Source organism: Mus caroli, chromosome 13, assembly GCF_900094665.2.
Source record: "Mus caroli chromosome 13, CAROLI_EIJ_v1.1, whole genome shotgun sequence".
NCBI classification, from domain to species: Eukaryota; Metazoa; Chordata; class Mammalia; order Rodentia; family Muridae; genus Mus; species Mus caroli.
The window spans coordinates 16,958,988-16,969,199 of record NC_034582.1 but is presented as its reverse complement, the minus strand read 5'-3'; the positions used below and the strand labels follow the sequence as shown (position 1 = coordinate 16,969,199).

Here is a 10,212-nt window from a genome sequence, read left to right as displayed (position 1 = left end):
GCTGGAAAGTTAATACATCGTTGGGGGAAAACTGCTGGCCTTCCCAATGGAAAGCAAACTGCTTGTGGTGGTCCTTGTGGACAGGCACTGAGAAAAGGGAATTTTCTAGATCAATGGCTACACATCATTTACCAGGAGATGCGTTGGTCTGTGGAAGTAAGGATACAACATCTGGATTTGTGGCTGCAAGTAGAGTCACTATCTGATTAAGTGCGTGATCAGTCACTGTCATTTCTTCAGGATCCACTTGTCTTCTGCACAGGCCAGATAGAGTTAAAGGGAGATGTGCTGGAAACCACCACCCTGTATCTTTCAAGTTCTTGATGTAGGCACTAACTTCTTAAATCCTTCCAGGTCTGCAATATTGGATTTTAGTCACTAGGTTTTTTGGCAAACGCAACTCCAATGGCTTCCACTTAACCTTTCCAACCAGAAGAGCCTTCATTTTAAAGGTCATGGAACCAATATCAGGATTCTGCCAACTTCTANGTATGCCAATCTCATTTATTCATTCTTGGACTGGAGAAATGATTACAGGAGGGGTCAAGGAACACTGGACCCACCGTAAGTTAGACTTCAGCCAAAGCTCCATTAACCATTCGGCCTAAGTCCCTACTCTAACTGAAGGGGGACATGCGTCAATGTCAATTCAGAACCAGTATTAAATAGCCCCTAGAAAGTTCAATTGCTTCTTTCCCTAAATATACAGTTACCCTAGTGTAGGGATATAGGTTCCCTCTGAGGAACAATGGGGGAAAGGCTAACAGTAAAACTTTTATTGAATATTTTAATTTAGCAAGGTCCCATCATGGGTCCTGGCCTTTTCTTCATTCAGGGAATTCTGGGTCTGCAAAGTTCAGAGAACCCGAGTACATTTCCATATAGACAACAAGTGCAAGGGTTTGGCCAATCCTCTTGGAATGTTAAAAGCTCAGGAAAACCAATACTGGTGGATAGGTTTTCCTCGTGTTGGAAACCTGAGAAGACTATTGTCGAAACCCATCGGCAAACCACTGTCTGTGAAGATGGAGCCACTATTGCCCTATGCTTGGGAGATCTAAGGAAATAGGGAAGCCAGCCCGTGCTACCAGGGTGTATTATAAAAGTAAGTAAGTAAATAAAAAAAAAAATACTCCTTCATGGGGTGGATAAACTCCAAAAGCACCACAGCAACTAGATGAACAGTACAGCCACTGATACTGGGAGTTGGGTTCGAACCCACGCAGGCATCCGCCCATTGGATCTTAAGTCCAACGTCTTAACCACTTGGCCATCCCAGTACAGCTAGCAGATCTTTAAGGATCATTTCAGATCATTCTCTATTCAAGAGCATAAACCAACGCAAAGATTCCTTGAACTATGGCGATTATAATACTGAAAGCTTTTTCTTCATTTTAAGAAATCGTTTTTCATGATTACCTCCAATACAATAAATCTTTGCTTTTCCTTGATATGCAAAGGAAAGCCACCTGTGTGTGGGGGTGGGGGTGGGTAAGGGGAGACGGGGGGGGGTGGCGGGGATGGTGTAGTTGCATGGGGGTTTTGGAAAGCCTCCTGCTCCACAGGACTGAGATTACAGGAGGGTCCACCACATGCTATATGTACACCAGGTTGGCCTGGAGCTTAGAGGTCCTCCTGCTTTTGCTCCTCTCTTGTTGGCACAGGAGTGTGCCAGCAGGCCGTGATCAAACCCAGGGCTTTGAGCAAGCTAGGCAAGGACTGTGAGTTGAATGTTTTTACTGTGTCCAGGTGTTGGAATTACAGATGTACCATTATGAACAGTTTTTGTTTATTTGTTTTGCTTTATTCTGTTTTGGTTTTTATGATTCATCTGCTTTTGTTGGGGACATGTACTTTCATCTTAAATAGCTGCATATTCAGATTTAGAAGAATAGTATTTGACATTTCCTACCCAAGAAATTTAACTCAAGGAAGCCCGCCTCTTAATCTGGTTTAAAGAATGCCATGCCAACACCAAATCCGAGTTAAGGAAGATGAGAGTGTTTTGCTGTGAGAACAGCAAAACCCTGAATAAATGACCTGGTATACATTCTCCCATGCTTCACTAAGAGGACACAGAATAAAGATGGAGTTTGAGGGAGGGAAATTTATAACATAGCATATCATCTAAGACCATGGCTTGTGAGGCCTTGTGGTTTAAGTTGGTTAAAGTATCTGTCTGGTAAGCAGAAAGGCTTGGGTTTGGGTGCCAGCAGGTACATACATCTGAGGACTAGGCATGCAACAGTTGTGGGAAAAATGAGTCCCTGTTCTCCCAGAATTTCAGGTACAGAGGAAGGGACTCCAGAGATGGGTTGTCTTTTCAAAGAGAAAATATTTATGGAGGGGGAAAAATAAAACTTAAATTAGGGCCTTCTTTGTGTAGAGATTATAAAGGCATTTATAGCCCTACCACCTCACCCTAACCAGTCTGTCTTTACCTGTGAGAGACCAAACTGTGGGAAACTAGATCCTGCAGTCACTCTCACCCTAAAGATCTGGCTGACCCTTTGAAGGGAATTATGTCACCCCCTCCTTCATCGCCTCCACCTGGCGCCTGAGACTGCCAGCTTCACTCCCTCCTTCACTTGGCGCCTAGAACTGCTTAGATTAAGGCAGCTTCACCTCCTCCTCCATGTCTCCGTTTGGTGCCTGGGACTGTTTGTGGCACTCCTAGATAAACTGCAGAATGTTTGAAGGCCGCCCGGGATCGTTAGGGGGCCAACATTCCAAGATAATCAGCATCTGCCCCAGATGTCCATCCATTTCTCTGCATTTTATTATGTCCCCTTGGCCCCTCCCTATTTTCTCTCACTGTGTGCTTATAATCAGGCTCCCAGCCTCCATTAAACAGACCTTGACAACTCTTTGCTTGGTCTTGCTTCCCTTTCTCCGCTCATTTCTCTTGCAGGACTCAGTCCTCCTCAACCCACGGAATAACTAGGTCCTGCTGGACGGGACATTTACCACTTCATTAGTCAGAAACAAAACCAATATCAAGTGAATATATGCATGTATCTACATACATGACTGACAACTCACAACACCTACAGTTAGCAAGCGGGAGTCAACGGTAGATTTTCAGTTCAAAGGGCTCCAGCTCAAGCCCTAGAAAGAGCTGAAAAGATTTCAGTCTGAGGTTAAATATGGGAAAACAGTGTCTCATGCTAAAAGCAATCAGTGGCAGAGGAGACAAGGCCACCTCGCTGTGGAGGATCTGTTTCTGACCTATTTGCCTCTGCAGTCAGTCGGATGAGGCCCTCTTCCTCGCAGGAAGACCTTCTTCTTTCCCTGGGTAAATGTTAGTCTCATCTAAGGAAGGACACAAAAGCTGCACAGGGAAGCCCATGGTGATGTGTGACCAACTAAGTGGACCTCTCATTGCCCTGTCAAGAAGACATGTGTTCTTGAAGGTACAACACTTTGCTGAAAGAGAAAACAAGATTTCAAACTAAGAAGAAGGTTGGAGAAATAGCTCAGGGTCANGAATGCTTACTGCTCCTTGACTCACGTTTAGTTCTCAGAACCCACATTGTGACACACAACTGCTGTCACTCCAGTCTCGGAGACCAGAGGCGCTCTTTTGAGCCATTTGAGTCCCCGAAGCACATGATAGACATACATACACTGAGGCACACAACCATATACAGAAATAAAAATAAATGAAAAGGATATTTTTTAAGAAGAGACAGCAGATGTGGTGGCTCTTGTCAGCATTTGGGAGACTGAGGTAGGCGGTCAAGGTTACACAGCAAAACTCTGCCCCCCCCCCCAAAACCAAAACAAGTTTACTAACACAGACAAGTAAGAAAGCAATGGAATTTTGTTCCTGTTTTCCATTAGTTCAGCAAGTGTAATATGTTTGTAAATTCAGAAGTGGAGTGTTCTCTGTTTGTTTTTATTGGGGGGGGGCTTCATTTTGTTTTGAGGTATGGTCCTACTATGTAGCCCCAGCTGGCCTCTAACTCTCAGCTATCCTCCTGCATAGGCTTTCTGTGTGCTGGAATTACAGGCATGCATCCTGACCCCTGGCTCAGCCCCACCTCCACTAAATTCAGGGCCTTAGCAATGCTAGGCAAGAGCACTCTAGGACAATCACTGCCAGCTGAGCTGCATCCTAGCCAAGGAGAAACTTGGTGGTGGGGGGAATCTCTTGTACTTGCTCGGAAAAGTTCCTTACTGACCTCCCACTGTCAAAGAACAACTGTACCCAGTGCTGTCAAAGAACAACTGTACCCAGTGTGTTCCTGTACAGTCTGTGGGTTTGACTGTGAAGCAGGTGTCCTATGAAGGTCATCACTCCTGATAAAAAAGATGCCCATGCCTTTGGGCTTGCTTTTCTGTTTGCTTTTTGAGAGAGGACCTCGGGTAGCTTGAGCGACCTTGAACTTCCACTTTTCTGTCTTCATTCCTATGTCCTGGGTTACAGGCCCGAGCCATGGTGCAGGGTGTTATGTGGTAAAACCCTAGCTAGGTATCCAACTTCTTGCATATTAAGCCCACACTGTACCAGCTGAGCTCTTGGGGTCTCTCCATTAGCCCAGGCTGCCCTTATATTTACAGCAGTCGTCCTATCTGGATCTTTTTTTTTTTTTTTTGGTTTTCCGAGACAGGGTTTCTCTGTATAGCCCTGGTTGTCCTGGAACTCACTCTGTAGACCAGGCTGGCCTCGAACTCAGAAATCCGCCTGCCTCTCCCTCCTGAGTGCTGGGATTAAAGGCGTGTGCCACCACGCCCGGTTCTATCTGGATCTTAAAAGCTGGCTTTGTAGGCCTATTTGCTAATTCTCCATCCCAGGGATATTTATCCTGAGACTTAAGAATGATTTTGTTGCTGTGATAAAACACCATGACCGAAGCAGCTTGGCAGAGGAAAGGTCTCGTTCCCATCTTCTAGGTTATAGGTCATGCCTGAGGGAAGTTGGATCTTGAATTCTAAGTAGGAACTTGAGTGCAGAAACTAAAGCAAAGTCTGAAGAGGCATCCTGCTTTCTGGCTTTCGTCAATTCTTCATACTTAGCCATATTGTCCAGGCCACCTAGGGCCACCTGGGTAAAGTGGGACTGCCCACAATGAGCTTCAGATCAGTCATCAATCTGACGCCCCTTCAGACGCATGTCGTGGAGACAATTCCTCACTGGACGTTTCCCCCTTTTCCAGGTGCTTACAGTTCCTGACAACTTGACCAAGAACCAACCAGTACCATGTTGTCAACTCACCAGCCCACCCATTCCCTGCTGTGTGAATGCACAAGACCATGACTGACAGCCTTATAAAACAAAATTTATTACTGAATGTACATAGGAAAAAATTATAGCATTTTCATTTATATTCTTTCCACCATTTGGGTATTAATATTTAGCTATACAGATATAGTTTAAGGACTGAATGATTTAATGCCTCAAAGTAAAACTGAACTATACAGCCAGGTGGTGGTAGTCCATGCCTTTAATCCCAGTAGTTTGGAGACATAGGCAGGAGGATCTCTGAATTTGAGTCCAGCCTGGTCTAGGGAGTTTGTTCTACAACATACAGGGAGGGATACACAGAGAAAGAAACCTTGTCTCAAACAAACCAACCAACTAACCAACCAAGCAATCAAAACAACCAAAACAAACCAACAACCAACCAAAGAAATACATAAGAACACACACACACCAAATTCCAAAACCAACTCCCCCACTTCTTCCACACCCATAAAAGAAACTAAATCAAATAAAAAACCCTACTATACCTTGTGAAGTCATAACAAATAGCTACAGGGACAAACATAACAAGGCACACTGTTCTCAAGTCAAAAGTCTACTTATACATTTTTATACTAAGTATATTAAAAATTTATCCAGGTTTCCTTCTCTTAACCCTACTAGTACAAAATAAATAAATAAATAAATAAATATTGTGTAACATTTTAAAAAAAGTGACTCCCAACTCGTTTTTAATGGTGGCTCATAATTGTGATTTTTTTTTAAAAATCCAAACTAGCTGGCTTTTCCAGTCCCACTATTCCATAAATATATTATACCTTTAATGCTCAAGACCTTGCATAACTTGTATGCAAATCTTTTACTTCACCAGGAACAAAGTTTGTTTCCACAGAGAAGTCACATTCCCTGACCTCCAATACATTCCCAGAACAGGAAGATGACCTGGAGCAAGGCAGATGTCCCCTTCTCTTCTCTTCCTTTACATCAGCTCCATTTAAACAAGCCATTCAGGAGACTGGTGAGAGTCCAGCCGAAGGGGAAAAGACACTGCAACCACTTCCTTACAGTAAAACCAAGTGAATTTTCTGTACTCCTGGGCTAGTTAGCACAGTTTACGTTCTGGCAGGAGCTCTTTCTTCTCTGTCGCCCCCCCCCCCTCCTTTTTGGGACAGAAAAGCCTTATGGAACTCCTGCTGCTGTGGCGCTCCTTCTAGAGCCAGTTTCACACTCAGAGGTCTGCCCGCCTCCCGAGTGCTCGGATTAAAGCCGGTAGGATCAAGTCCTCTGCCTGGGGCACTGTTTTGCACAAAAGAAGCTGCCTTAAAGAGATGTTTTGCCTTTGGCTTCAAGTCCTCTGTGTGACCTTGAGATTCCTTTCTGTGTGAAAGCCAGGGACTGATCGCAAATGAGGTGGGCCCTCCCAAAGATTACGGGAACTCCTTATTGCCGCAGGCAGCAGTGCGGGAGATTCTATCCCTGTAGCTGGAGACTAACAGCCTGGGTCCTAATAGGAGTATTCATCTTTTCATATGCACATAGAACATTATGCCTGCTGCACTGCAGATGAAGGCATTCGTGGCCCAGCAAACTCAGGAAGGGACTTGTTTTGACGTTCTCTTAAAAGACTAATTGTCCAAAGACAAATTTTCAGAAGCTACTGAAATATCAAGACTTTCTTCCGAGAACCGTTTGAAGTAGAGATTGCATCTGCAGAGATCTTCAAGATCAACTCCTTGTGCATACAGACTTGCCACAAATGGTTTATTGCAAGACTGTTCCCTAGCTCACTTCCTTTCCACTTGTTTGCCTGTATAACTTCCATCCTGCACTAAGAAGGAATATAAACGTCAAGACAGCTTTAATCAGGGTATTTGGTTTTCTTTCATCTAATATACCTACACACTTTGTTAGACCTGACAAATCCACAGCTATCTTGAGTAAAGTAAGCTTTATATTTAGAACTGGGAAGCCTGCTGCCTCTCCCAAGGTTAAGATTCCAGAGAGCAGCCCCCTCACTGGCTTTTGAGGTACCTTTTATGAGGAAACATTAGGACTGATAGAAAAGTTGTGTTGTTCGCACCAAGACAGAAGAGTTGGGGGCTCAGGGCTCCAGGCTGCCTGTGAGGTAGATAAGTTATGAAAATACATCATGTGGAAGGGTAGTCATCAAGGTATCTGGTAAGAAACATTTTAGTAAGGCTAAAGGCAATTAAATATTACAGGTTCAGGAGTTTAGCATCATACATTGTGGAGCCACAAGATGAGGAAATTGAAAGACCTGCTTTGCAGGATACATTAGGTGTGGGAAACAAACTTACTCTTGTAAGGTATAGAGACTTAAGAACAATGTATTTTCTGCTTTGGTCTCACAGCTTCTCCGGCTAATCTATTTGCCACCACAGTTTTAATCATGGCACAGTGAGAGGAGACAGGAAACTTCACTTTCCCTCACAAGAATTCAGTCTGAATTCCTTCTAACTCTAAAGCAAGCCTGTAAGCCCAGTGTGAGGCCTAGGAAGGAGGTTTTCTAGGGAAGCCTTGTTACAGAGCACACACAAAATCAAAGATCCAAAGCTACCAATCCTCTGTGGAAAACCCAAACCCCTAAACCCATATGGCGGGGGCGGGGGGGGGGGATGGAAGAGACTCTATTACATATCGGGATAGATTGAAACCTTTATTTTTATAATGTATTAAATACTTCTTTTTCAGGATCATATTGTGGAGGGTGGTTCACAGTTCGGTCTCCACTCAGACAAGCCTCTATTTATGTTGCAGCTTCCGTACAATCATTTTAATTTCCTCAACTTTAAAAGGAAGGAAGATAATAGAATTTGTTCCACAGGATTCTATAGAGATTAATGGAGATGATTAAGGAAAATTGTTAGGCTTTAGTAAGACCTTACAAGTCATACACAGCTAATGTTTCTTTTAGCAGTGGCACACTAACTTCTCACTGATAATTAACTACTTTGAGTTGTTCATATTCGCACCTAAGTCATCACCATTTGCATTTACTATCCTAGAGGACTTACAGAAAAAGGGCTTTTTCGTCTTTAAATTGGTTTGATTTAATCTTTACTTAGTATTTTATCCTCTGAAAAATTCCAGGACAATCCCAAGCAATCAATATCCTTTTGAGGTTTTTTTTCCTCCCACAACCTAATTCCAATCATCACCACACCAGTAGACAATGAAGGTGGAACAGAAGAAATTTTAAAAAGTTGAATACACTTAGGAAAAAAGAAGAAAGCTTTGTTTCCTTGGTGCTTAGCTGGGGCCTTGTAAGAGCAAGTCTGGTTGTACAGGCCTTTAATTCCGGCGATTTATGAAACTGAGGCCGAATGTCCAATCTTGAGGTTAGTCTAGCTATAATTAGTTCGAGAATATACTGCTAACCAGTGAAATCCGTTCTGAAAACAAAAAACTTAAACCAAACGACTAAGAAAATAGGACCCGATCAAATTAAGCTGCGCTTGACTACATCTCAAGTTTTCAGCAAGAATCATGTAGACCTCGGGGCTCTAATGAGGTGTCTGTCTTACTGAACAGAATCTATTGTGACGTCTTAGCTTCAGGAGTTCAAATGCAGATTTGAAACACTAGGTCGTAGCACTAACAACACAGGCTAAATTTAAACTAAGCAATCCTCATTGATTCTGGGATATTAAATAGAAACAATTGTTAATGACTGTGGGTGCAGGAATTTAACCCAAGTACTCAGGACAGAGGGATCAGCCCTCGATTTTCGAGGTTAACCTGATTTAAGAGAATTCTAGGAGAGCTGGGGGCAGAAAAACAATATTAGGATTAAAATAAAAATGTAAAACAAAACCTTAAGACAAAAACCCTTACTAAACCCCTTAAAAATAGTAACTAGAATGTCCGAGTCAGGTAGAATCACCTAACAAGCAATCCATCTCTGTTTTGAGAACGTGGGTGGCTCTGAAAAGAGCCTTCGTGTTTGGAGTGAGTCAGGCGAACTCACTTGGAGCTGGTGTACTTGGTGACGGCCTTGGTGCCCTCCGACACCGCGTGCTTGGCCAGCTCCCCGGGCAGCAGCAGGCGCACGGCCGTCTGGATCTCCCGGGACGTGATGGTCGAGCGCTTGTTGTAATGCGCCAGGCGGGACGCCTCGCCTGCGATGCGCTCGAAGATGTCGTTGACGAACGAGTTCATGATGCCCATGGCCTTGGAGGAGATGCCGGTGTCGGGGTGCACTTGCTTCAGCACCTTGTACACGTACACCGAGTAACTCTCCTTGCGGCTGCGCTTGCGCTTCTTGCCGTCCTTCTTCTGGGCCTTGGTCACCGCCTTCTTGGAGCCCTTCTTCGGGGCGGGAGCGGACTTAACAGGCTCAGGCATGTTAGGTCAAGAACTCTACCACTCTACAAACTTGCGCCGTGAGCCCTTCGCTTTTTAATAAGGCGTTATTCAAATGAGGCTTAGAGATACACATTTCTGATTGGTTAAAATCAGAATCTTCGGCATAAACGCCTCCCATTGGTCTAGACGAAAAGAAGAAGACAGCCAATCGTATAGGCTCTTTTTCGCGCTCGGACAATCCTATAAAGGCTAAGCTCCTCCAACTTTGGCCTTTGCAGTTTTAAGTTCTTCCCTATTCTTTAGAATGTCTGGACGCGGCAAACAGGGCGGTAAGGCTCGCGCCAAGGCCAAGACCCGCTCCTCCCGGGCCGGCCTGCAGTTCCCCGTGGGCCGCGTGCACCGGCTGCTCCGCAAGGGCAACTACTCGGAGCGCGTGGGCGCCGGCGCCCCGGTGTACCTGGCGGCCGTGCTGGAGTACCTGACGGCCGAGATCCTGGAGCTGGCGGGCAACGCGGCCCGCGACAACAAGAAGACGCGCATCATCCCGCGCCACCTGCAGCTGGCCATCCGCAACGACGAGGAGCTCAACAAGCTGCTGGGCCGCGTGACCATCGCGCAGGGCGGCGTCCTGCCCAACATCCAGGCCGTGCTGCTGCCCAAGAAGACCGAGAGCCACCACA

The 10,212-nt window shown here is 44.9% G+C and overlaps 3 protein-coding genes and 1 non-coding gene across 4 annotated transcripts in view; 1 reads left to right on the top strand and 3 right to left on the bottom strand.

Moving 5' to 3' along the window:
* Nucleotides 1–10,212, bottom strand: part of LOC110308660 (histone H2B type 1-M) — a 105,903-nt gene that overhangs the window by 36,938 nt on the left and 58,753 nt on the right. The gene's annotated exons all lie outside the window — the stretch shown is intronic.
* On the bottom strand, nt 1,198–1,280 carry Trnal-uaa. The gene has a single exon. It is a non-coding gene; the product is annotated as a tRNA-Leu (tRNA).
* On the bottom strand, nt 7,867–9,604 carry LOC110308653 (histone H2B type 1-like). The gene is made up of 2 exons (XM_021181074.2): nt 9,195–9,604; nt 7,867–8,055 (listed from the first exon to the last, which is right to left on the bottom strand). The coding sequence occupies exons 1-2, from the start codon at nt 9,569–9,571 to the stop codon at nt 8,016–8,018; spliced, it is 417 nt and encodes a 138-aa protein (XP_021036733.1). The 5' UTR covers nt 9,572–9,604; the 3' UTR covers nt 7,867–8,015.
* Nucleotides 9,837–10,212, top strand: part of LOC110308465 (histone H2A type 1-B/E) — a 28,193-nt gene continuing 27,817 nt past the window's right edge. The window contains exon 1 of the mRNA XM_021180927.2: nt 9,837–10,040. Coding sequence (XP_021036586.2) covers nt 9,837–10,040 — 204 coding nt within the window. The remainder of the gene's footprint in view (nt 10,041–10,212) is intronic.